Here is a 24,966-nt window from a genome sequence, read left to right as displayed (position 1 = left end):
TCCTCCTCCTCCTCCTCCTCCTCCTCCTCCTCCTCCTCCTCCTCCTCCTCCTTCTGATCTCCTCCTCCTTCTGATCTCCTCCTCCTCCTCCTCCTCCACCACCACCACCTCGTCAACCTCCTTCACCTCGTCATGCTCCATCTCATCCACCTCTCGTCTTTCTCTTTCTCCACGCCCTCCCTCGCTCTTCATCCTCCTCTCCCTTTCTTCCGTCCTCTACTTTTCATCTCTGACCGATACGTCAGGGAGCCTTCTACATCTACGCGCACGTCAAGCACATGCTGGGACCCGCAGGGTGGGGGAGGGGAGGAGGAGAGAGCTTGTTTGAGATGAGATGCAGCTGTAAGGACAGCATGGAGCTCGCCAAGAAGATCCTCGCTGAGTGAGTCTGCCTCCTCCTCTTCCCCCGTCCTCACTCTCGTGACGCAGCTGCTCCGTTGCCGTCACTCCCGGCTTGGTATTCCCTTCTCCTCTGTCCTCCCCTTCCTCTACGTACTCTTCTCCTTCCTCCTCCTCCGCCTCCTCTTCGACTATCCCCTTTTTCTCGATCGCCTGCTTGAACTGGAAGTCAAGGAGGCCCATGGTGGCCGCCTGACGTGAGGCAGGACTTCGACCTCTCGCGAGGAGGAGAGTTCATTCGTTTCAGCTTCGCCGGTGCCACCCAAGACATGGAGCGAGCCTGCGAGAAACTGCAGAGATGGTAAGGAGAGGAAGTGAGTGGAGGGTAAGGAAATGATAAGATAGAGGAGGTGGTAGGGGAGCTAGAGGAGGAGGAGGAGGAGGAGGAGGAGGAGGAAGCGGGGTAGGGAGGAGGTAACGTGAATGTGCAGGTATGAGGGACTGGAGAAGAAGTAAAGAAAGACAAACGAGATGTAAACAAAGACGAAGGAGAAGTAGGAGGGAGGGAGAGAAGGGCAAGGCACGAAAGAAACTTCACATCTATTATAACACTGTCGACCTTCTCCTGGAGTTACAGGAAGCAACCAAGGGCTCCTTCTCCCTCCCTCCTCTTCCTCCCCATCATCTCCCCCAACTTCCAGCTCACATGCACGGCATTCTGCGCGCATCGTCGCTCCAGCAGCTCCGCCTCCTGCATTGCCGGTCCCTCCACATGGAACCTCGACTGCATCCTCCCCCTCACCCCCGCTGCCACAGACCCGACCGACACGCCGACCCTGCAGCACATACCGCAAGCTTGCACCTCCTCCACCATGAGCCGAGCCAGCGACAGCACCGAGCGGCAGACCTCAAGGGACCGAAGCTTCTCACCCTCCCCCCTCTCCTCTGGCAGCCACCCGACTACGACGTAGGCATCCCCGATGGTGTCGACCTTGAAGAGGCTACGGTCGAGGACCATCTGGTCGAAGGAGGAGAACAGCTTGTGCATGGCGCGCGCGAGCGCGAGCGGCGCCATGGCGGCTGAGAGCTGCGTGAAGTTGCAGACGTCGAGCTGGAGGACAACGGCGCGGCGGCTCCTCAACCTCGTCTTACAGAAGTCTTCCTGCTCCACCGGGAGCAGATCCCGCAGGACGGACTCAAAGCGCCCGAGCTCAAACTCGATGACCTTGTAGTACTGCAGGCGGTTGCCCTCCGTGAGCTCCAGCGCCCGAGACTTGAGCTGCGTGACGAGGAGAGTGACGGAGAGAGCGATGGGGATCACGAAGCTCCTCGCCAGCCCCATGTCGAGCATGAGGATCACGGTGGAGGAGGAGACGCCAAGGATCGCCATGAGGAGCAAGCTCAAGAGCGACTTGCCGCAGGTGATGAGGTTGGTGAAGACGAGGATGGCGCTGAAGATGACGGTGATGCGATCGCTGGCGAGAAATTGGTTGGCGATGACGGCGAAGCAGACGCAGCTGATCTTGGAGATGATGAAGTGCCGGTAGAACTTGGGACAGACCTTGAGCTCCTCCCACAGACTCCGCACGGTGAAGGTTAAGTAAGAGGTGATGACGCAAGCATGTACCCCGATGACGGCGAGCTGCCTCAGCAGGAGGCATCGGCTGGCAGCAGGAGGGTCGAAGGGGCAGAGCTCGTCGAGTGGAAAGACCTTCAAGACGTTGAGCTGCGACAGGACGGCAATGAAGTGCAGGAGAAGCCTGGTGGCGATGGTGATCCAGTGATCCCGCGCCTGCTCGCTCCTGAAGTTGAACTCTGTGGTGGGGTTTGAGAACATATCCAAAGGTCTTCTCAGCGGCAGCGGCAGGCAAGTGCCACTTGCATCTCGCTGCAGCTGAATGTCTTTCAGCGTGATGGGCGACTGAACTTCCTGCTCGCTGTCGAGGATCACCCGATAGACGTTCATGGTTCCCTTCCCCTTCACTTCGATCCGAGCCATCGGCTCTGCTGACAACTTGCTGCTCTTCAGTCTCTTCACCTCCTCCGCAAACTCTTCCGTGCACAGCATCTGCGAGCACTGCGCGTACTTGCACATGCGAGCTGTGGTGTTGATCGTGTCCCCGTACACGCAGTAGAAGGCCCGATGCAGCCCCACCACAGCTCCTGCTGCAGCCCCACAGTGGAGGCCAACCCGGAGGGTCAGCCTGCTCCCGTTGATCTCGAACTTCTTTGCACGAGTCTCCAGCTCCTCTGCCAGCAAGCACATCTCCTCGAAGTAGCTCAAGGGATACTCTGACTCCTGGACCTCGCGGTCGAACGGCTGGGCTACACGGGGGCACGTGACGATGTACCAGTCGCCGACATGCTGGTACTTGTACATGCCGAAGATCTGGACTGCCTCGTCAAAGTCCTGGAAGACTCGGTCAAGCAGCTTGAAGCTCTCGTGCCCCAGCAGCGACTTGAGCTCGGTCTGTGGCTCCAGTGCGCAGAACATGACGATGCATCGAGGAATCTCGATGCCAAGGAACTCGCGGTCCTCGTGGTACGTGAGCCTGGCCATGACGTTTTCGGGTATCAGCGTGTGGACGAGTCGTCTGCTCTCCTCCGAGGTGAGGGCGAGCTTCTTGAGATACTCGAACTTCTTCTGCTGGTTCAGAATCCTTGCAAACACTTTCCTCGCGGTGTATCCTCCAGCCAACAATTGCAGCAGACCACAAGCAACCCAAATCATGAGGTCTCCCGGAAACGAAATGATCAGAAGGGTAGCTAGTAGAACTGATACAAGGAGGAAAAAGAAGCCTATTGTACGGCTGTCCAAATCTATCGAACTATTCCGAAAATAAATAACTCGTTTCCCAGCCTGTTGCATTGTTGTGAAGAGAAGCGTATATGCAATTTTGGAATACAAGAGGACTGATATAATGCCGATGTAAGGAAGAGAAGGGAAAGAAAGCAATGTGCTGTGCGCAGAAAAGTTGTTCTCTGATTTTCGTTCCATCCAAGTGATATTGGCTGCACCGCCGCTGAGATAGAAAACCATTGTTGTTCACCGAATGAAGGAAACAGGGCTATGAGTGTGAAAGCAAGCCGAGCAGGACTTGGAGCTTTACTTGCTCGCTCTATCAGGGGCAGATCATTACGTGCTCTTCTCCTCGAGCTGCTCTACCTTCACCTCGCAATCGCTTCCCCCTACTCGCTTCCGCTTCTGTGTCAAGAAAACGGATCTGAATGGTGGGGTACCTACCCCCACCCCCTAAATTACTCTTTATCACTATGATCTCACCCACCCCTCGCAGGCGCGCAGTTCAGTTTCGATTTTGTCCCACCCACCCCACCTTATTTTGAATAAAAAGGCTACAGTGAAAAAGAGTGTTTTCGATAACTTGGTATTGTCATCGGATGGTATTTTTAGAAGCATCTCTCACGTGACACAACCAAAGGTTGCGATTTCTGGTCAGTCCCTGCCCTAATTGTATCCAAGATCCATTATCCAGTGAAAAGACTCTTTTTCAGAATCGCACCTGCAGCCACCTGGTCCTCCCCCTCTGCCTCCATGACGGTTACATTTTTCTGTCGACGGTTTCAATGTCGACGGGAAGTGTAACCGTTACATGTGGTTTTGCCATAACGGTCGTGGAATGGCGTCGTGGATCAGGATCCAGGTGGTGCTCCGAGGAGGATGGAGGGGGGGGGGGGGAAGAGGATGGGGGGGAGGAGGAGCCATCATGATCAATACTGTATGCCCTCAGTCGGCCTCTGCGATCTTGCTAGGCCATGCACGAGCTTGTTCTGCTCTACGGAGTCGACCGTCCCCAGCAATCGGGATATCAAGGCCTTCATCCAGCGTCTGGTTTGGAGGAAAATACCAGAGTTCAATTGTTCCTCGACTATTTTCAACCCTGTTGTCACGTAATTGTGCTGCTATGTGCGGGCGAGAAACTGCACCCCTTGAGATTCCGACAAGGAGACATCTGTCAACAGCAAACAAAGAAAATGATGCAACCAAAAAAACCGTGAGCTACTTCACAAGACCACGAGCAGAGAAGCCTATCATGAACAGATTCCTTGTAGAAGCTACGGAGATTGACATGCCGCATGCATTCTTTCCCAGGTGAGTTACGGGCTGGCTCTTGATCATGATGAACACTGATGCATTGTCAGAGCAATAGTATGCTTCACTTCTATTCAGCTTGCGGTCACCTTGTCATTTTGCATGTTTTACAGCGATCAGGTTATCTTCACTGGAGAACTCACTAAGTGCTTTCTTGCCTGACTGCGCGCAAGTGTGACCTGCAACACAGGCTGGCGTTCGGAGGAGGGCTTCTTGCCTTCTCCGGGTTTGCATTCTGGAGCTCGCTCATGCTTCAAGATCGATACATTTCCAAAGTAGTCGCCATGTTGAACACAAAGAAGGTCATCAAGATAGCCAAGCAGACCCTCACAAGTTGGCTGATGTGAAGTTGATGGTTTAGGTGAAGATACACACCCCTTTCTTCCTTGCGGACAAGAAGATCGAGGCAGATACATCCGCCATCAAACCTGCGTTGATGAAAAGTTTCTTCACAAAGGGTGTTGACACTCCTCCTCCCGATGTATGCACAACAGAATCACTTTCCATCTGTGACTCTTGTGTAACAGCTTCGGAACATTCGAACATTCTTCATTGAAGTAGAAATCTTGCTTGATTTGATTTTATGTCCGCTGACGGCCAACCTATCAGGTTGAAGGCAAAAAGATGATTCTTGATGCAGAAAGGTTGAAGAAGGAAGAATATGATGCTCTCTTGCAGGTCAGATGAACGGGCTCTTCATGATCACCGTGACTGTGCTTTCTTTGGCAGATTCTCGGACTGTTGAGCACTCAAAAGTCGATGAAGAACTGACTTCAAGGCGGCGGCAATGCCGAGCTGAGCCCAGTGAGCCAGGCCAGAGAATTTCACTTCTTGATTTCACTTGGCGTCATGAAGTTCTCGGCGGGGCTGCCTCGGTTGCAGGAGGTGCCCACCGCCGGGACTCAGTCGGGAACGCGGTTGGTGAATGTCAGGCTACCCTGCTGACAACCCAAAGCTGCGAGGCCCGTTGAATCTTGACCAACTCGATCCAATGAAGCTCGTCAACTTCATCTGATGCTTCGTGTACAAGTTTCCCTGAAGCAATCTGATCCCAACATCAAACTTGCCATCGCTTTGTTCTTTCACCTGTCCTCTTACTACTCCTCATCGTTTGACACCAATCGCTTTCCTACACTCTCGCAGCCTGCACACCACGACCCGGACCGCAAGATGATAGTTGCGAAACTTGTCAACGCGAACCGTGATTTCGGATCGGATCCGAGTGCTTGCAGCAATGGGACTCGGGAAGTGACGGCTGAGCGAAGTTTCACTTGAAACTGCTAGAGAGATGATGTATTCTGGACTCAGTTTCAGCAATCATCTTCATGGCATTGGTGAACATCATGGCTTTGGGGCCGGCGACGCGGACCTACACTGAGCCTGAGTCTGGCACTGAGTGAGTGCTGAGTGCGCCTCAGTGTCGCTCTGAGGCGGAGTGGATGACACGCCCCCCGACCTGCATCCCTTTACCCGGCCTCATGGCTGCCAGGGCGGTCGTCGTGTGCATGCTGGCAGCTCATGCGCATGCCTTCACCTTCTCCTCCTCTCTTCCCTTGCGCGCGCAGCTTCCTTCAACCTGCTCTTCGGTCAGGCAGGGCTGCCTGATTCTAAAAGCGAGGAAGACAGAGGAAGACGCGTTGGTCGATACCGACGTGCCCTCCACTGCCGTGGGTGTAGACAAGAACTGGTTTGAACGAACGACTTCAGCAGACAGAGAGTACGTTTCCTCTTGATTTTGAGTCATACATGATGTTGTTTGATCACAGATCACGAGTTGGAGGCGATCCTCTCTCGCCAAAATCGAAGCCAAGCAAGGTTCCGCAACGAGGATCACGATGGGGTATCGAGGAAGAGAGCAACGAGTGGTATAAAACCCAGGAGCAGAAGCGCTCGGTGTTTGGGAGAACTTTGAATGTAATCGTTTTCTGCCAGTGTGCTGCTGTGTGCGAAAATAACAAAGGTTCACAGCCATTGAACGGGTCCCTGGAAAGGAAGGACGAGACCGCGCAAACAATGAATCTTCTTGAGGATCCGATCTTCTATCTCATTCTTATCGTTGCTGCTCCTGTAAGCTACTCCCACACATCTTGAGCGATTGTGCTCATCGGCTCTTCGCAGGTCGCCATCCTCTTCGGGTCAGCCGCCACCTGTGTAGTGCCTGCGCTGTCACTTGCTTTCGGCTTTCAGTGCTCGTGGTGAGGGAGAAGAAAGGCTGACGGGCGCTCGAATTCATTCTTGTGATATTCTAAGCTCTAAGAATCAAATCTTGTTCATGGAGACGATGTCAACACTCTAATAAATACGTGGTTACTTGCTGTCTGCATGGGTCGCATATCTTCACCTGGACTCCGGAGATTTCGCCAAGTGTTTCCTCCAAGTCATCGATGCTGACCTGCAGGAAAAGTTTCACATTACTTCAAGGCTTCACGCTTTGACTGCACCTTGTCGTCTTCCACTACCACTGTGATCCGCAGCTTCTGGAGGCCGTACCTGCTCGATGGTAAGAAACGATGAGATGTGAGGGAAGGCAACGGAACCCGATGGAGACCAAGTGGCTTTCACCCCACAGCAATCCTTCCATTTTGATCTGAACGACAGCCACTCGCTCATTGCCTCGCATGGTCGCACATCAAACATTCAAAGAAACTGACCTCTCGCGCAGACTTCTCCACCTCCTGAAAGTCGGTATTCTCATCAAGACCTGGTATGTTGATCAGAATCGTGACTTCTATGAGTAGATTAACCTTTGACGTCTATCACCACCGCAGTCTTCGCTGGTCCTCGTCCTCCTGATGACTTTGCCTTGGCCGCTTCAGCTTTCTTCTTCAACTCTTCTGCTGCAGCGGTGGTTTCTTCGTCTCCATCAGCAAACAAGTCGCCATCCTCGTCATCGTTGCCTCCCTGTAGTTCCCATGCGTCATGAGCCTTCAGGAAGCACGGGGCCCTGCATTCTCACCCGCAGTGCGAGGATCGCGCCATGGTTGAATCCGGCATGCTTGGCCTGCTCAAGAGCGGAAAGCAGGGAGTCTGAGGACAGGGGAAGGAGGCGAGGGGCGAGGAGAGAGGGGGAAGACGTCAGAGTGAGAGGAGGAGCGAGGGCCTCTGCGGCCCCAAGAGCCCCCAGCATGCACATGGCCGCTACGACCATAAGGATCCTCGCCATACTTGCGCGTGAACAGAGGTCGATGGTGAGGGTACCGGTGGGCTTATCGCCACTACCCCATCAGATCTCGTCGGAAAAAGGGGTGATTGAGTTGATTGGGGTGGGTAGTTAAAATAAAAGCTAGAGCTAAAAGTCTGTTTCCGTGTTGGATAGTAGAACTCGATAAGATTATTTTGCTGCCTTTCAAAAAGATTGACTCTATGATGAGGCGAGCTTGAAATGGTATTGATCGATCAGATGAGTAAACATTTTTCAGGCAGCGAAAGAATGAAGGGTTGCTAGGGAGCGAAAGGATGCAGGTATAATAGCAGGAAGAGCAGCAGCAGCAGCAGCAGCAGCAGCAGCATATGAATCTTCCCTTAAAGATACTCCCCCATCATGTCCCTTCCTGTCCTCATCGCTGCTCTCCTGGTGTTCCTTCCTGTAGTCGCGGGCAAGCAGGCCGACACGCTTGTCGTTATCTTGCATCAGAGAGGAGAGAGGGAGCTGAACCTCCTCCATTCCATTGACTTCACTGACGACGTTCAGTCGATCCTGGTGTTTGCTCATGAAGCTGATAAGCAGCTCCTGGAAGAGCAAACTCAGGAGCAGAGGGTTCGCGTCATCACAAGAAAGTATGAACTCGAGCGCTGCTCCTTTGACGAGCACTACATTGTTGTACTCGAGGACACGCTCACGTATGCTGCCGACTGGATCTCTGTCGCAAAGAATCAGGTCGATGCGATAGGACGGCGAGCAGTTGTGGGAGCTCGTGGGTTTGTGTGGAACAAGCATGCGATAACGAGGACGCGCAGTTTGAGCAACGCCATGATCTCGTTCCCGACGAGCTCGGAGCAGCCCCATGAGTTTGACGTGTGGGTGGATGTGCTGCAGGTGGGAAGCCTTAGCTTCCATTCAAGTCTCACTGAACCCAACGTTCTCCTCCGCCTGCTCGAAGCCTTCCGGTCGGGCTTGGCGGACCTTCACTTCTCTACCTACCTACTCCTGCATGAGATCGCGCGCTTGTCCTTCTCCTGCCCCTCCGAGTGGCTTCCTGTGCCCTCTCCTTCCACCCCTCCTGCCTTCTTCTTCCCTCAGCGCATCGAACAGCTGCGGGGCGAGTCCCGACCAGCGCTGCTGCTCGCTCTTCAGTTCGCACCATGGAGGACAAGAAGTCTGCCTGAAGCATCGACGTTCCTCGTGAAGCTCCGGGTAGCAGACGAGAGCATCGGCTCCTTCACCTACACGCTCGTCGAGGTTGACCCTCAGCAGGACGGGGAGGAGGAGCACGATTGCCCGCACGTGCCCTGCATCGAGAGGAGGGAGCAAGGGGAGTCAGGGAGCAATGGATCGGTGCTTGCGTCAACATGGGGCAGCCACTGCGAGGGGAAGCTGACGGTGGTGATGCCTGTCTTCTGGAAGCCGCGAGCTTGCTTCTCTCTGCAGACGGTGCGGCAGCTGGTGGGGATGGACATCGTCGACCGCGTTCTCATCCTCTGGAACAACAAAATGTGGTCCAAGAACAGCTCCATTGCCTCGCTGATCATGAAGGCAGAGGCTTGTGGGGGGGGCTTGAAAGGAGACAAGGTGGTAGTGGTCGATCCTTCAGATAGGGGAGCAAGCAAGTCTTCGCTGAACCATCGCTTCCTCCCTTGGGAGCAGATCAGGACAGAGGCGGTGGTGAGCATGGATGACGACTTCAGGCCAGAGGAGGAGCAGCTGAAGAAGCTGCTGGAGGTCTGGTGCTCCTTCCCCGAAACTCTCGTGGGCCCCATGTGGCTGACAACGCGAAGTCTGGCGTGCAAGGACGCGAGCTGTGCTGAGCTGACCTACGTCACGGGGGGTTGGCCCGGCTACTACAACCTTATCCTCACCGGCTTCGCGCTCTTCCACAGGGGGTGGCTGGTGAAGTACAGCGAGGAGGAGGGAGTGGGGGAGATGGCGGAGGGGAGGCGAGTGGTGGACGCGTACGGGAGCTGCGAGGATATCCTCCTCAACTTCTTGGTGGCGAAGGAGACAGGACGAGCACCGATTGCCGTAGAGGTCGGAGACGTGCAGGAGATGGAGGACAATGTTGGGCTGAGCAGCATCGGCAGTCACTTTCATGCCCGAAGTCGCTGCTCCAACGCCTTCCTCCTTCCCTTCCCCAGGTTTCCCCTGCACACCAACCACAAGGGAGAGCACAGGACCGACGTTGGTGCCTTCCTGTCGGGGGAGCATGCAGCTGCTGAACGAGCAGCGGAAGATGCTGGCAGACAGCGCGAGCAAGAGGAGGATCTCGACAAGCTGCGATCTGCATGGAGGAGGCACGTTGAGGAGGTTGGGAAGGAAGACCTTGGAGCCACCGCTCCTGGTCCTCCTACGCCATGGGAAGGAGAAGCAGGATCTGACAGTAGCAGTGGGGAGAGGCCGGGAGAGAGGAGGGTGGTGGTGGCTACCGTCCTCTACTCTAGCCTCGAGTACCTTGAGCTGCAGGTCGAAAGCCTCAACGCCTTCCTCCTGCATCCGCACGTCTTCGTCGCTGCCGTCGACTCCCCGACTCCCGAGCTCCGCACTCGCTTCCTCCTCCGCTGCGCAGACCTGCGGGTGCAGTGCCATCGGACGCCTCTGAGCGACGAGGAGGAGGAATTCGAGCTGAGCGAACGTCCGTCTTACGGCCACATGCTCGCGCTGCAGTGGTTGCTGCATTCTGTGATCTTCAAGGAGTTCGCAGACGACGTCCTCCTCATCCTCGACCCGGACGTCTTCCTCATCCGCCCCTTCTCAGTCTTCCGCTTCCACTGTGACGGTGACGCCTCCTGCGGCATCTTCTCCCCTCGCTCGTCACCCCATCCCCATCCCTGTGACATCACAGGCTTCGCGCAGGTGGCAGGAGGCGTCAAGGACTCGGACTCGCTCTACCTCTACCTTCACGTCGGCGTGCTACTCCTCGACCTCCCCCGCATGCCCATGAAGCACACGTTGAGCTTGGCTCCCGTCGCAGTCAACGAGGTCCTTCACGACTCCGGCGGCAGCCTCGTCCTCTACTTTCTCCGCCTTATCGAGACCATCCCGCACTTCCGCATACTGGAGTATCCTTACTCTGCCAAGCCCTGGTGGTCGTCAGGCGTGGACGAGCTGTGGGAGGAGGAGGAGAGGGAAGGAAAGCTTGTCGTCTGCTACCTGCAGCACAACTACTCCTCGGACGCTTGCTTCAACGAGCTCGGCGCGTGTGATCTCCAGCAACCAGGAGGCAGCGACCGATGCCCAGCAGGTCTCCCCGACCTCATCTCCGGCGTATTCCTGCACATCCGCAAGTCTTCAGGATGGGACGAGCAGCGGAGCTTCATCTCCTCCTCCAGCAGGCGTCACCTCCGCTCCTCGAGGATGGTCCGCATGCAGTGCGCCCTCGGGTACGTGCGCAGGCTCGTGAGCCTCCAGCTGGGGCATCGGCTGGTGGACCTGAGCGAAAACAACGTGGGAGCAGCGGTGAATGGAGGGCTACTGCTGCTCGCAGAAGACAAGATGCCAGTGCCTCCTCTCCTCCTTGACGGGAGGATTGACGGGAAGACGATGAAAGTCGGAGGCTCTTCCTCCTCCATCTCAGCCTCGCTGTCACCGTCACCTTCCTCATCATCATCTTCATCATTATCATCATCTTCTTCATCATCTTCTTCATCATCATCGTCGTCATCTTCATCTCATTCTTCTTCTTCGTCAGCAGCAGCATCGACATTGTCACCTTCTTCTACTACTTCTACTGCTTCTGCTTCTGATTCTTCTCCACCTCCCCCTCCTTCTTGTTCTACTACTTCATCATCTTCATCATCGTTGTCTTCTTCTCCTCCTCCTAGTACATCATCATCATCATCATCATCATCATCATCATCATCATCATCATCATCATCATCATCATCATCATTGCCTTCTTCTTCTTCAATCCTCATTTTAGTGCGGAGCGGAAGAGCGGCGGCGAGGGTGGGGAGGATGAGAATGCATGGGAGGTGGAAGGATGCGAAGCTCTGCCTCTTCTACTCCTCAACCCTCTTCAACACGACACTCCAGCAGGATTTCAGCTGGGAACCGATCGACTTCCAAGTTCGAGGGCAGGTGGAGGAAGGGAGCGATGATGACATCTGCCGGGCTCTTCCCCCCCCCTCCTCCGCCAGCCCCCTGGAGCTTGACTTGGCTCGTCCCCTCGACCTGCAGGCTCTCTTCCTCGCTCCCATCGACTCGTCTCGCTCCCTCCGCTGGCACGGGGGTCAGCTGGAGGAGAAGGTCAGGAAGCTGCAGACCAGCTGTGTGCTGGAGCTGGAGGAGGTGGAAGTTCTCTCGAGTTGAAAGTTTATTTTCGAGCCCCAGCAGCCTCCTCCAGCCTCTGAAGCCGCTCCTCCTGCTCCCTCCCCTCAGCCCTCGCAGGAGGAAGCAGTCACCTTCCTGTCGCTGGAGGAGGAAGACGATGTGGTCGAGCCGCGCGTCCAGGTGCCTCCGAAGCTCCTGCGAGCAGATGAGAGGAGAAGAAAGGTGACGCCATCACCGTCATCGCATCCGCCTCCTCGCCAACTCCGGGGAGGGCAGGAGGTTCTCTCAACGCTGCTCTGTGAAGGAAGACGGAGAATCTGAGCAGCAGTCAGAAGCTGGGAGGAGGGAGGGGAAGACTGCAGGACCTGCTGTCAGAGGAGAAGAACGCAGAGGACTTTGTCCTCCTAGCATGCAGGACGAGCATGTCGTCTGAGCGAGAGGGAGTAGGAGGGACGAGGGCGAGGCCGCGGAGGAGGGAGGTTGCATCCTCCTGCTATGGGTGAGAAGAGACGCGACCTGAAGGATGCAGGACACCAGCTGGAGGCTCTTCAGCTCCCTGCGCTCCGACCAGCAGGAGGAAGAGAGCGAAGCCCCGCAGGCGAGAAGCACCGGAGCCTCTCTGCTTGCACTGCTCCCGACAATGATGCTGACGGAGGCATCTACAGCAAGTCAGGGAGAGGGAGGAAGAGGGAGCGCTTGCCTTGGGTCCAGCACAAGAGCAGGTCGGGCATGGAGGCCTCCAGGTTCTCTCTCGCCATCTCTCGTGCTGTTTCCGTTGCTCCTGCCCCCGGGCTCGAGACCTCGTAAAGGACCAGCTGTCCCCTCACTGCTCTCCCCGCCTCCTCCTCGACCTGCTGCTTCCTTCACTCTCTCAGCATCCGACTCTTCGCTTCCCTACCTCGTCTGACGATCCCAACACAGAGAGAAGCAGAGATGCGCCTGCTCCTGTCGATGAAAATGTCCCACGGAGATCGATGAGCCCGCTTTCTTCTCCCTCCCCCTCCTCTTCTCCTTCTTCTTCCAACTCTCTTCCTCTTCCAACGGCTCTGCTGCTTGTTTCCTCGCAGCTCGTCGGTCCTCCTCGCGTCTTGTGCTGCTCCTCGTCCCCTCTTGCCTTGAGATCCTTCGCGTCCAACTTGTCGCTCGTCACCACGGGAGCGTCAAGCGTCAACGCGATGACGTGCTGCTCCTCCCTCGCTCCTCCTCCCGCTCGAGGCAGGCAGACACTCCTGATGGCTCGCGGGGAGCTGGCGAGAGCGACGCGAGAGGACGAGACAGCCCCAGACCCTCGCAGAGCAGCAGGCAGATGAAACACGAAGAGGCCTGCACGTCCAAGAATCGCTCAAAGTCTGAGAAATCGAGATCGAGGACGAGGATGACAAGGTCAAGGAGGGGGGGTTGCCTGCTCGTCCTATCACACAGAGGGAGCGAGTGCCTTGGCTTCCTTGGCACCAGGCGATGGAGTCTGCGCGATAAAGTCACGGGAGGAGATTTCTCGTCCTCCTTCACCTCTGCATCCCCGGAAGCCGAAGTCCTCCCGCAGACAATGCCGCACCTGCTTCAGGTCAGCTGCTGCTTCTGCCGGCTAGACCAACCTCGAGGCTCATCTCTCCGCTTTCCTCCTTCGCCTCCTTCGCCTCCATCGCCAGCAGCAGCACGAACTCTCGAGTCGCCCCTCCCTTCCTCTCGCTCACACTCGCACACACCAGCGGCTCAGCTGCCTTGCAAGACGAGTGAGCAGGGCAACGAGGAGGGAGAGGCGAAGAGCGCAGACCTGAGAGGCGGAGAGCTCGTGGAAGACGAAGGAAGGAGGAGCTGCCGGGGTAGGAGGTGAATCGAAGTGAAATGAGCATGGGTCGAAGAAAGCGACAGACTGAATCAGCAGCTCCTCTCTGCCACCAGCTTCTCACTTTCATTCTGCCGGTCAACGGCTCCTCTACCCTTCCAGCGTTACTCTCCACACGCGTATCCCTCCTGCTCCGCTGTCCAGCAGCACCGCAGCTGCTTGCCATGTTGACCAGCAGAAGCTCGAGATGCTCCTGCTCAGTGTCAGGGCAGATACCCGGGCAAGCGCAAGAGACCACTGGCACTGGATGGATGTCTTGTTCCTCACCCCAACACCTTCTTGCCCCGACCCTTGCTGTCTCATGGCCATGACCACCATCGAGGTTGATCCCTTGGGAGCGAACGCCAGGAAGTCGCCAAGAATGCTGGAAGAAGAGAATTTGATATGACCTACTCCTTCTCCCTGCCCTCCTATACTCCCATCCCATCCCATCCCATCCCCTCCCTTCTCCTTTTCAACACGATCCCTCCCCTCATAGAATCTTCTCTCCTCCTCTCTCCTCCTCTCTCCTCCTCTCTCCTCCTCTCTCTCTCACCTCAGGCTGCTGCTCAGCTCGTTTCCCCTCGCCGGCATTGCGACGTCCTCGAACAACGCCATGCCATCTGATACCCTGTCTGATGCCATGGCAACAGCCATGGCAAGGGCAGTGGCCAGGGGGATGAGGGTATGGGTGTGAGGGGGATGATCATTGGTATGAGGGGGATGATGTAGAACCGGGGTGGAGGAAGAGGGGGGTATGAAGGTATTCGATTCTCTAAGTGAGACTCTAAGTCGAGAAGGGGAGCATCTCATATCGCTCCTCACGTCTTGTGCAGGGACAGCGGCGCGGCATGCACACGCGTGCAGGGAAGGGAAGAGAGAGAATGAGGGAGAGGAGGAGGAGGAGAGGAGAAGAGGGAAGAGAGGAGAGAGGGAGGAGAAGAGGAGAAGAGGGAGGAAGAGACAGAAAGACTGTGAGAGAAGAGGATTTCACACGTGTTTCATTTGATGAAGATGATAGCAAGCAGAGCGAAGACCACGAAACGCAGGAAGAGCCTTTGGGGTAAGCAGAAGCAGCTATCTAGAGAGTATGACCACATGGCACTGCTGTGCTAGCAGTGAAGAGAACTCGTTACAAGTTCAATGACGCGTGGATGGGTTTCAACATTTCGTCATTTCTTGATAACATGATACCTTCTCCTCAGGAATCTCAACCATGGGGGATGGTCTTCGAGGAGTCAGTGCCGAACAGGATGGGCGATTCAAGTCGACCGAGAAGAAGCTGCTTGCAAGAATGAAGTTCCCGCCTGAGTTTGCGACCAAAGTTGACATGCGCAAGGTCAATCTGGACATCTTGAGGCCTTGGGTGGCCAAGAAGGTGAGGAGGTCAAAAATGGAGTAGAAGAAGGAGAAGGAGAAGGATCCGCTCCTGCTCCTGCCCCTGCCCCTGCCCCTGCCCCTGCCCCTGCCCCTGCCCCTGCCCCTGCCCCTGCCCCTGCCCCTGCTCCTGCTCTTGCTCCTGCTCCTGACCCTGACCCTGCCCCTGCTCCTGCTCCTGCTCCTGCTCTTGCTCCTGCTCCTTCTCCTGCTCCTGCTCCTGGTGTGGTGGTGGTGGTGATGTAGACAGAGGAGAAGATGAAGATGGTGGGGATTGTGAATATTCGCTCAGGTCACTCAGTTTGTTGGTCTAGAAGATGACATCATCACGAACATGGTTCGTCTTCCTACCCTCCTTGTTACTTGTGGTGCTGATGGAAATTTTAATGGCTACAGTGCATGGCTGAGCTTGAGAAAGAGCACGATCCGGATCCGAGGAAGATTCAAATCAACCTGACAGGTTTCCTGGAGAGAAATACACCTCTCTTCATGTCCGAGCTATGGAAACTCCTCATATCTGCGCAGCAGAACTACAGGGCAAGTGTCTTGCTGCTCCCGTTGTCTCGGTGACTCACAGAGACAATGGTACAGGTTGAAAACGGGAAGCCTGTGAAAGGAATGCCTGATCAGCTAGTGAAGGAGAAGGAAGAAGAAATCAAGAAGATGAACGAAGACTTGAAAGCAAGGGCCAAGAAGGTTGCTGAAGAGAACGAAAAACAGCGAGAGTCAAGGATGGAGGAGGAGCGGCAACGAGAGCGAGCAAAGGACCAAGATCAACGGGCCAAGATCGAAGATGGCATAAAGGAGATCAAGCGGAAAGAAGGCGACGTCTCTCGATTTGAAGGAGAAGGCAGGGGAAGGTACCGTGATCGAAGGGACAGGGACAGGGACAGGGACAGGGACCGAAGCAGAGACTGGGCCAGGGACAGAGAGAGAGACAGGGACCGAAGCGACAGGGACAGGGACAGGGACAGGGACAGGGACAGGGACAGGGACAGGGACAGGGACAGGAGCAGACGGGATGACCGTGAACGGTAGACATGCTCAGATCATCCTTGATGTCAAAACCTGATGTTGATTTCAAGTTCCAGAAGTCGAGAACGCAGAAGGCAGAGGAGCAGGTAAAAATCGAGTAACTGACATGTAATTGTCGGTAACTTAGAACTCAGGAGCCGTGAGAGAAGAGATCGCGGTAGCTTTGCTTTGACACTCCTGGATGCTGCTGTAGACCAAGACGTACCCGTTGACGATCCTGCGATCCTTGTTTTCGTTGACGATCCTGCGATCCTTGTTTTCGTTGACGATCCTGCGATCCTTGTTTCGTTGGCTGAAATCTGATGTTCGCAGGAAGAGATCGAGACGATCGTGACAGACATCGACAGGACTCGAGGTCACGCAGTCGCAGTGGGAGCCGCGAGCGAACGTTCAAGCGCCGAGATGACGAGAGAGACAGGAAGAGGGAGCACAAGGACCCCAGGTGATAGTTGCCGCAAGGCTTGCAGCCACGTCAAACTTGCTTGCAGCGTTGAACGCGACACGAATGAGGAGCATTCGAACAAAGCTCTCAAGTGAGCGCTGAAAGTGAGGCGCTGCTGGGCTCTGACAAGCTTGTGTTGCTGCAGGGAGCCTGAACGTGAGGAGAAGTCACGCGGCGATGACAAGGAAGTTCAGGATTAGCTAAGAAGCGGCGAGATAAGATTAAAGATCCTAACGGTCTTCTTTCTCGCTTGCTTGTGCGATAGACTTGTCTTCGGACCGGCGGAGCTCGGAGATGAACTGCAACCCCACCCTAAACCCTAACCCCTAACCCCTAAACCAGGTGCCGCATCTCAACTACCGGGACAGAGACCAACAGACTGACAGTGATCGCTCCATCCTCCCTCGCCCTCCTTACCGAGGGTTTAGTTAGCTCACTGCCGTTCTCGTGGGTTTAGATCAGTGTCTGGTTTAGTCTGTTTTGACAGCATCGTGAAGGGTTTTCGAGTAGTGACGAGGAGGTGGGGTCAGCAGCTGCAGCCGTTGAGAATGCAGCGAGAAGATTTCAACGAGCTGCTGGAAGCGACAAGGATGAGCGGGAGGGAGGAGGCAGAGGAAGAGAAGAGAAGAGCGAGAGGCGAAGCGAAGGGCAGAGAGAGATGGCGAGGAGGAAGAGCAGAATGGAGGGGAGCTAGGAGAGAAGAGGGGAGGGGAGGGGAGGAGGTAGGCTTGTCAGGTAGCAGTGCTCTGCCTCAGCTCAGAGCTGAGATCAATGTCTCTGGGAGCACAAGATTCGACGCCTCCAAGTCGATGTCAAGCTCAACTCTCTCCTCGTCTCGCTTCGCTCATGACGGGCTTGACGCATCACCTCTCGCTCTTTCCTTCTCTCTGCCTCTTCCTCTCAACCCTCGGGGGTTCGAATACGAGGCGAGTCCTCGAGCTAAGACCGCGAGATTTCTTCATACTCCTGCACGCTACGAGCAGCTCGACAGGCTCGAGCAGCTCCAGCAGCTCTACGGCAGAGACCCTCGCCTTCTCGCCCAGCGCCAGCAACACAGGAACAGCGGCGAGATGGTCGCACCTAGAGCTGCTCGGGCGCGTCCAGGTAGATCGAGCTTGCTGTAAACTGCTCTCTGACTCAGACAGGACTAGATCAAGAGCAGGAAAGAGGAGGGGGGGGAGGAGAAGTAGACGCGCACGTCATACCTGAAGTGGGAAGCAAGCATGGTCAACCCAAGGATGAGTCGCTACTCGGACATCTTGCAGACAAGCGGTAGCCTCCTCTACCCTAGCTCCTTCTCCTTCCTTCGGTCCCCTAGTCACCCTCCTGATCAGCCTCTTCCTCAACCGCTGGGTCGGCTTGTCCTGCTCCAGCATTGACGAAGCCGTCGACATCGCAGCCAGGCAAGAGAAGAGCTAGAGGGGGAGGGGGGAGAGAGGGGGGAGAGGCTAATCTACTTCAGGTCTCTCACTATCGCACTGGAGAGGAAGGAGGAGCACAAGAAGCTCGGAGAGTATCGCAGCATCTCAACTCACGTCGCTTTCCATCTCCTCACTCCTCGTGCTGCTCTCTCCTCTTCTCACTCGGGCGATTTGAGCAAGCCTACCAGCTGGTGAGCAGCTGGGCAGCCGATGAGGAATGACGCGACGAGCAGGAGGAAAACAAAAGATGGCAAGAGTTTCATCCCCGACCCCTTCGTGCTGCAAGTACACAAACGTTTTCCTCCCTGCCTCATTCACTCACTCACTCACTCTCTCTCTCTCTCTCTCTCCCTCTCCCTCTCTCCCTCTCTCTCTCCCTCCCTCCCTTCCTCTCCCTCTCCCTCTCCCTCTCTCCCTCTCTCTCTCTCTCTCTCTCTCTCTTTATCTTTTATTCTTCTTCAAGACTCCTACCCTTCCTAAGGAACCCGCTACCCTCTCATGTGATTTTAGGCTTGTCAAACTCGCCGTCGCTACATCCCGAAGATCAAGGTTCTTGGCCTCCACCTCTTCCTCCTCCTCACTTGCATGTCAGAGTCAGTCGTCATCGAGCTCGTTTACAGCTCTCTATGTTCCTCTTCTTGCTCCGGTTGAGTCGGCGAGCCTCGTCCTCCTCAACTCACAACCTGCAGGACCCCAAGACAATTCTGGACAGGGAGCAGGACGAGGACGAGGACGAGGACGAGAACGACGAGAGGGAGAAAGGAAATCAGCAGACTCGGCAGCCTCCTGAACGTTTGGTCGGCGTAGTCTCGCTGACGAGAGACGAGGAGGTGAAAGTTTGGGGAAGGAGGAGAGGAATGATGTGGAGAGGCAGTATCCCTTCAGTGAGGAGGAGCAGAACTACGTCAGCGACTTCAGCGAGGCAACTGCTGCTTCTTCTTGCCTTCCTTACATCCTTCCAGACCTTCAGCCTCGTCCTCCTCTCCCTCCTCCGCTCCCGTAAGGCACATGAGGTCTCTCTCCTCCTCCTCTCCCTCACTTCCCGGGTGGCTGAGCTCAGCATGTAGGCTGCTGCTCTTGCTACTGCAGTCAAGCATGCTGCGCGAGAGCTGACAGGAGAACTTCGGTGAGTGCTTGTCCTCCTCTCCCTCCTCTCCTTCCGTCTCATCTTTGTGCTTCGCCTGCCTGCCTCCAGCATCCCCGTCCTCTGTCAGCTTGCCGCGAAGATGGCGACGCAGCTGGTTGGCGCCGAAGCTGCTCGAGTCTTGTTGTTGAGCAGGTAAAGAGAGGAGGCAACAGCGAGAGGAGAAGGAAGAGGGAGGGAGGGACGAGGAAGAGAGGAGAAGGAGGAAGAGAGGAGGAGGAGGAGGAGGAGGAGGAGGAGGAGGAGGAGGAGGACGGGGCCAATGAGAGGCTGCAGTGAGGGAGGACTCGCTTCTGTTTTCTGCGATGAGGAGAGGAGCGAAGAGTTGACAGAGAGGAGTGGATCTCTTGAACCAGCCATGGCGACATGCGTGAAGACCAGACAAGTGAAAAACTCCTCCGTCCTACTTCTACTCCTCCGTCCTACCTCTACTCCTCCGTCCTACCTCTACTCCTCCGTCCTACCTCTACTCCTTCTCTCCCGTTGCTCCCATTTTAACCTGGTCATCTTTCCTTTCTTCCTCGTTTTTGGACATTCTCGCTTCTCGTTTGCCTTCAAATGCATCAACATCATAGTCTACCAAAACCTTCTCCTCCCTCCTCCCTCCTCCCTCCTCCCTCCTCCCTCCTCCCTCCTCCCTCCTCCCTCCTCCCTCCTCCCTCCTCCCTCCTCCCTCCTCCCCCTCTTCTTTGTTTGAACTCCTCATCCTCCTGAGCTGGATTCAGGTTCTTGTTGTTCATGACCTCCGAAACGACGCTCGATTCACATCCTACGCCAACTACTGCCAAGGTTTGCTGCTCCTCTCCTCCTCTCCTCCTCTCCTCTTCTCCTCGTATTCTTCTCTCCATCTTCCCCTCTTTCTTCTTCCAACCTCGCCTCTCGTGCCGTCCTCATTCTGTTTCACTATTTTTCAGGCCGCAACTCAAGCAAGGAGAGGAAGCAGCAGGGAGCGAGAGGACGTGGACGAGGCTCGTCGCTTCTCCCCCCTCAGCTTGGCTTCCCGGCCTCATGGCGTATGCGACCGCGCGAGCAGGAGGAGCAGAACTGCCCGAATCTCATCTGCCTGCCCATAGTTGACAAGTGACCTCTTCTCTCTCTGTCTTGTCCTTTAGCTTCCCCTGCTCCTCCTCTTCCTCCTCCTCCACAAGCATCCTTCCCTACCTCGTTCTTGCTCCGCCCTCTTTCATCATCTCTCGCCCTCACCTCGCGCTTGAGCAGAGATGCTGAGGGCGAGGAGCCGGTGGTTCGAGGACTGCTGCAGGTGGAGGAGAGGAGGAGAGGAGGAAGAAGTCAGCGGTGGAGCAGAGGGAGGGGAGGGGAAAGTAGTGATGTATTGCAGTGAGGAGAAAAGGGTGAGCAAGTGTAGGGGGAGAAGAAGAAGTGAGGGAGGAGGAGGAGAAGAAGTGAGGGAGGAGGAGAAGAAGAAATGAGGGAGGAGGAGAAGAAGAAATGAGGGAGGAGAAGAAGGAGCAGGGAGAGGAGAGATGTTGGACGGGCTGAGAGCAGGGAGCAGGTGATCAACAAGGTTGGGGGACCTTTCGACGAGCAAGACCAGCACTCGCTCTCCTCTCTCTCTCTGACCTTCGCTCATGCTCTTGGTAACTCGCGTCCCTTCCTCCCCCTCCTCATCCTCCTCCAGGACATGCGCAGGCTTTCGCTGCCCTCCGTGACTGTGAGGCCATGGACTTGGAGCTCCTCGCCTCCTCCTCGCTTGAGGTCTGCGTGAGAGTGACGCTGGAGGTGAGAAGAGGAGGAGGGGAGCAGGGAAACAAGGGGGGGAAGGAGCGAAGTGACGTATGAGCAGCAAGCCATGCGAGCCTCTAGAGCTTCTTCGGGATGTTTCTTCCTGTTGGAGGAGCCGACAAGCTCGCTCAAGGTTATGGGCCTGCCCGGGGAGTCGTGGACCTCTCCGTCGATCAGTGAAGACAGCCTCTACCCGCTCTCCTCCTCCGCCCTCCTCCGCAAGACCATCCGCGTCGCAGATCATCTTGCAAGCCCCCTCGCGCTCTCTTCCTCCCTCCCCTCCGCCTTCCCCTGGTGGCGCCACGTCCGCAACTCTCTTTGCGTCCCCGTGATTTGCCCAGGAGGAGCTGAAAATGCAGGAGGAGGAAGAGGAGGGGGAAGAACAGCAGCAGCAGCAGCAGGACTGCTGGGAGTTCTCGTCATGGTCAACAAGAAGGAGGCAATCTTCCGCGGGTTCGACGACGTGGACGCGAAGGTGGTGGCGGTGGCGGGGAGGAAGTTGGCGATGGCGATGGCGACGGTGAGAGGGCGCGAGGAGGCGCAGAAGAAGCTCAAAGCGCAGGAGGCCCTCACCTCCTGCTGCTCCGACATGCTCCTCCTCCGTGACAGACGCGACCTGCTCCAGCTCGTGCGAGCTAGAGCTGGAGCCGTGTTGGAGTGCGTGTCAGGAGGGCTGCTGCTGCTGGAGGAGGCTCCTGGATCGAAATTGCTGCTGAGGACGCTGGTGGAGAAGGACGAGAGCGGAGCGCTGAAGGAAGTGACCATCCATGTCCCTCCCTTCCTCTTCGACAGCGACGCGGAGGAGGCCAGCAAGCGCGAGGCTGCGAGCAAGCGAGGGAAGAAGAAAGGGAGGGAGGAGGAGAAGAGTCGCGTAGGGCTCTGGCTTAAGCAGGAGGTGGCCGCTCACTCGCTCTGGCTCAGCGGCTTGATGGGATCGAACGCGTCCAAGGGTGGGGGGGCGTCTGCTTACTTCCTCGCGCCGCATCAGGAGCAGGGGAGGCTGCAGGCTCTTCTCCTCGTGCAGTGGCAGGGCAGGCGGAGACTCGAGGAGGACGAGGAGCGTCGCATCTCTCACCTCCTCGCAGCTGCTGTCACCTGCAGCAAAGCCATCGCTGAGCGAGATGACGAGAGGAGGCGAGCGGCAGAGGAGGCGGCGAGGCTGAGGAGGAGCAGAGAGCTGCAGGAGTTCGTGCAGCAGGTGGTCGCGTGCTCGAGTGCAGGAGAGATGAGGAGTGTCCTGCAGTCGGCCGGCAAGAGGCTCGCGCAGGCTGTGCGTGTGGACATCTACAGCGTGAGGGAGGGAGGAGAGCGACTTGCATGGCACGACCTTGAGCGGACGGGCGACGGGAAGGAGCTCGAGCTTCTCCTCCCTTGTGATGGCCTCGTCGGCCTCGCCGTCTCCTCCCGCGCGTCCGTGAGGGTCACGGAGGCCTCGTCGCATCCTCGCTTCCTCCAGATGGTCGACCAGCGATCGAGTCGCTGCCGGCCGAGGGACATGCTGTGCATGCCCATCCTCGCCTGCTCCTCGGGCCGCACGGGGCTGCCGCACGGAGTCATCCAGCTGACGAACAAGGTGGACGGAAGGAGCTTCGATGAGGAGGACGAGCGGCTGGTGCAGGAGCTGGCGGAGGTCGCGGCGCTGGTGATGGAGAAGGAGGACATGCATAGCGGGAGGGGGAGACTCCTGCAGGCTCTCTGCCGCATCAGCGACAGCCTGGAGCTCACCGACGTGCTCAAGAACTTGCTGGCGGCCAGCTGGGCATGGGCGGGGCAGATGGCAAGCGAGATCGAAGTCTGGACGTGCTCGCCAGAGCAGCCGGAGGCTCTCGTGCTTGCAGGGAAGCAAGAGGGCGGGAAGGAGCCCTGCGTAAAGTTCAAGGAGGAGGGAAAAAGCTGGCGGGTCTGTAAGGAGGAGGAGATTCTTCTTGCTGCGAGGCAGAGCAAGCTCAGCGTCTCCTCCTTGGCCTCTGACGCCTCCGTCTGCTACCTCAACCTGCCCATCCGACACGGGGAACAGGAGGAGAAGCGGGAGAGCCGCGGGCTGATCCGCATGAGGTGCAGGGAGGAGGCGGCGCAGGGAGTGGAGTCCAGCTCGTTGACCCTGCTCGCCACTCAAGCGGCTCGAGCGATGAAGAACGCGGAGGCGCACGGGGAGGCGAATCAGACGGTCCAGAAGGACCTGCTGCTGTTCCGACGAGCTGAGAAGATCAGCCGGTGCCGCTCCTCCCTCGACCTCTTCAAGGTCACCTGCGCCATCGCAAGCGAGGCCGTTGGAGCCGAGCAGGTGTCGCTGTTTGCGGTGGACGAGGAGGGGAGGCACATCAAGGAGGAGGTGAGCGCAGCTGGACATGTCGCCCAGACCTCCTCCCCGAGCTACCGCCTGAAGCATCGCGTCGCCATCCTCGTGCTGCAGGCCATGAATGACTCCGGCAGCTTCCTGGCAGAGGACGTGGAGGAGGGAGAGGGAGGAGGACGGGACGGAGTCGTGCGCAAGCACTGTTGCGGAACACCGTTGTGGAAGTCAGGAGGAGCAGGAGGAGGAGGAGGTCAGAGCCGAGGGGTTGAGCTGCCGCTCTTCGGGGTCCTCGTGTGCATCCGCAAGGAGGAGGAAGGAGCCTTCGCTGCCCACGAGCTCGCAGCTCTCAACCGCCTGGCGATTCTGGCGACCGATCAGATCATCTCCATCCGCGACAAGGCGACGAAACTTGGACAGTCGCTCGTGCTGTCCATGCGAGCGATGCAAGCGAAAGAACCTGCGGCTGTCTACGGCAAGGAAGAAGCCTCCTCCTCCTCCTCCTCCTCCTTGCTTCCGCTGCGCAAACTTGTAAAGTCGGAAGCTGCTGAAGAGCAGAAGCAAAGGCAACCAGAGGCCCTGAAGGAGGAGGAAGCCGGGAAGAAGCTGAAGCAAACAGACTTGAACGATGAGGAGCTCAAGGAAAAAGACCTTGAGGGGCAGCAGGCACATCAGCAGGAGCTGAAGGAGGAGAAGGATCAGGAACAACATCTCAAACAAGAGCAGGAGCAGGAGCTGGAGAAGGATCAGGAGAAAGAGAAGGAGCAGAAGCTGAAGAGGCAGCAGGAGAAGGAGAAGGAGCAGGAGGAGCTGAAATTGGAAGATCTAAAGGTGATGCAGGAGCCAAAGAAAGGAAACCTGGTGGAAGAGGAGCAGGAGGAGGTGAAGGTCGAAGGTGAGGAGATGAAAGAGGACGAGCCGCAGAAACAAGACCTGGAGGAGCCGCGGAAGGACCTGGAGGAGCCGCGGAAGGACCTGGAGGAGCTGCAGGAAGAGACAAGTTCTGCCATGACAAGTAGCGGAGAAGACAGTGAGACTGTGAGTAGTGGTGAGGAGATTGAGGATGAAGGAAAATAAAACGTGTGGTGACCTCATCACTGCGAGCAGTCAACGCCAAGCAGAAGAGAAGAGCTGACAGAAATGAAAGAAGAGCAGAGCTTACAAAAATGAAAGAAGAGAAGAGCTTAATTTAGAAAGTGTCTCAAGCAGGTAAATGCATGCTCCTGCTGCTTGTTGCTTGATTGCTTGACCCTTCGGCTGCTTGTCTGCGCGGCTTCGCGCTTGGGCTGGCGATGCCGGGTCTGCTGACGGTTGCCAGCAGTGCTGGTTCTTTTCGGGCTTGTGTTTTGTGTGTGTTTGTGCAGCTTCTCGCTGTGCGCTGTGTGCAAGCAGGTTCAGCTTGTTACTGCTTTGTTTTGCTTGAGGCACTTTTTACCTTCTGCCAGTAAATCCGTCTTCTCTGGTAAACTAGGGAAAATCAAGACCTACACGCACAACCAGCACTCCGTTGCAGCTACCTCAGCTATGTCAAGAAGTACATGTTGGCTGATGTGAAGCTTGAGATTCAACCTCGCGAGTCGAAAGTTTACCTTCCCTCCTGGCACCAACATGTGCGCGGCAACAGAAGCATCAAGTTCGCGCTGACAACCATCACATTACCTCGGACACTAGTAGAGTTTTACTCGCAAAAGGTAGAAAGCGCCTCAAGCAGAAGAAAGCAGGAACAAGCAAGACCCTCATGCACACCTCCTACGCTTTCTCCGTCCTGGCAGACGCGTCGACTAACAGCTGTCAGTCGGCTGCCTCCGCCGGG

General features: G+C 56.5%; 10 protein-coding genes across 10 annotated transcripts in view; 6 read left to right on the top strand and 4 right to left on the bottom strand.

The window, feature by feature from the left end:
* The window catches only part of GUITHDRAFT_158389 (hypothetical protein), a gene marked incomplete at both ends in the record, with an annotated part of 2,454 nt that extends 1,750 nt beyond the window's left edge, over positions 1–704 (top strand). The window contains 4 exons of the mRNA XM_005826667.1: positions 246–280; positions 341–382; positions 430–457; positions 606–704. Of these exons, the coding sequence (XP_005826724.1) occupies positions 246–280; positions 341–382; positions 430–457; positions 606–704 (204 nt within the window). The remainder of the gene's footprint in view (positions 1–245; positions 281–340; positions 383–429; positions 458–605) is intronic.
* A 266-nt stretch (positions 705–970) lies between these two features.
* GUITHDRAFT_76150 (hypothetical protein) lies at positions 971–1,681 on the bottom strand (the record flags this gene model as incomplete). Its single annotated transcript, XM_005826666.1, has 1 exon — positions 971–1,681. One exon carries the CDS (start codon positions 1,679–1,681, stop codon positions 971–973), a length of 711 nt encoding a protein of 236 aa, XP_005826723.1.
* Positions 1,682–2,431: 750 nt separating this feature from the next.
* GUITHDRAFT_76162 (hypothetical protein) lies at positions 2,432–2,833 on the bottom strand (the record flags this gene model as incomplete). Its single annotated transcript, XM_005826665.1, has 1 exon — positions 2,432–2,833. A coding segment is annotated over one exon (402 nt), but the record flags the coding sequence as incomplete, so codon positions are not given.
* Positions 2,834–4,113: 1,280 nt separating this feature from the next.
* On the top strand, positions 4,114–5,221 carry GUITHDRAFT_114239 (hypothetical protein; the record flags this gene model as incomplete). The annotated part of the gene is made up of 7 exons (XM_005826664.1): positions 4,114–4,189; positions 4,381–4,450; positions 4,501–4,570; positions 4,624–4,752; positions 4,812–4,908; positions 5,091–5,128; positions 5,180–5,221. The coding sequence occupies 7 exons, from the start codon at positions 4,114–4,116 to the stop codon at positions 5,219–5,221; spliced, it is 522 nt and encodes a 173-aa protein (XP_005826721.1).
* Positions 5,222–6,199: 978 nt separating this feature from the next.
* GUITHDRAFT_114238 (hypothetical protein) lies at positions 6,200–6,649 on the top strand (the record flags this gene model as incomplete). Its single annotated transcript, XM_005826663.1, has 2 exons — positions 6,200–6,517; positions 6,569–6,649. 2 exons carry the CDS (start codon positions 6,200–6,202, stop codon positions 6,647–6,649), a joined length of 399 nt encoding a protein of 132 aa, XP_005826720.1.
* A 14-nt stretch (positions 6,650–6,663) lies between these two features.
* Positions 6,664–7,629, bottom strand: GUITHDRAFT_154358 (hypothetical protein). Its single transcript, XM_005826662.1, has 7 exons — positions 7,407–7,629; positions 7,195–7,351; positions 7,102–7,151; positions 6,988–7,037; positions 6,892–6,940; positions 6,792–6,842; positions 6,664–6,742 (listed from the first exon to the last, which is right to left on the bottom strand). The coding sequence occupies exons 1-7, from the start codon at positions 7,611–7,613 to the stop codon at positions 6,710–6,712; spliced, it is 597 nt and encodes a 198-aa protein (XP_005826719.1). The 5' UTR covers positions 7,614–7,629; the 3' UTR covers positions 6,664–6,709.
* A 362-nt stretch (positions 7,630–7,991) lies between these two features.
* GUITHDRAFT_143314 (hypothetical protein) lies at positions 7,992–11,912 on the top strand (the record flags this gene model as incomplete). The annotated part of the gene is made up of 2 exons (XM_005826661.1): positions 7,992–11,060; positions 11,640–11,912. 2 exons carry the CDS (start codon positions 7,992–7,994, stop codon positions 11,910–11,912), a joined length of 3,342 nt encoding a protein of 1,113 aa, XP_005826718.1.
* A 1,375-nt stretch (positions 11,913–13,287) lies between these two features.
* GUITHDRAFT_114235 (hypothetical protein) lies at positions 13,288–14,355 on the bottom strand (the record flags this gene model as incomplete). Its single annotated transcript, XM_005826660.1, has 6 exons — positions 13,288–13,338; positions 13,469–13,594; positions 13,648–13,765; positions 13,814–13,912; positions 13,955–14,083; positions 14,255–14,355. The coding sequence occupies 6 exons, from the start codon at positions 14,353–14,355 to the stop codon at positions 13,288–13,290; spliced, it is 624 nt and encodes a 207-aa protein (XP_005826717.1).
* Positions 14,356–14,926: 571 nt separating this feature from the next.
* GUITHDRAFT_60382 (hypothetical protein) lies at positions 14,927–19,361 on the top strand (the record flags this gene model as incomplete). The annotated part of the gene is made up of 4 exons (XM_005826659.1): positions 14,927–15,076; positions 15,368–15,433; positions 15,490–15,632; positions 19,259–19,361. Coding segments are annotated over 4 exons (462 nt in total), but the record flags the coding sequence as incomplete, so codon positions are not given.
* A 1,345-nt stretch (positions 19,362–20,706) lies between these two features.
* Positions 20,707–24,346, top strand: GUITHDRAFT_114233 (hypothetical protein; the record flags this gene model as incomplete). Its single annotated transcript, XM_005826658.1, has 4 exons — positions 20,707–20,715; positions 20,768–20,857; positions 20,922–24,201; positions 24,261–24,346. 4 exons carry the CDS (start codon positions 20,707–20,709, stop codon positions 24,344–24,346), a joined length of 3,465 nt encoding a protein of 1,154 aa, XP_005826715.1.
* Positions 24,347–24,966: the final 620 nt, after the last annotated feature.

This window comes from Guillardia theta, assembly GCF_000315625.1.
Source record: "Guillardia theta CCMP2712 unplaced genomic scaffold GUITHscaffold_73, whole genome shotgun sequence".
Lineage (NCBI taxonomy): Eukaryota > Cryptophyceae > Pyrenomonadales > Geminigeraceae > Guillardia > Guillardia theta.
The sequence above is the reverse complement of the archived record's forward strand: the minus strand, read 5'-3'. Positions and strand labels throughout refer to the sequence as shown.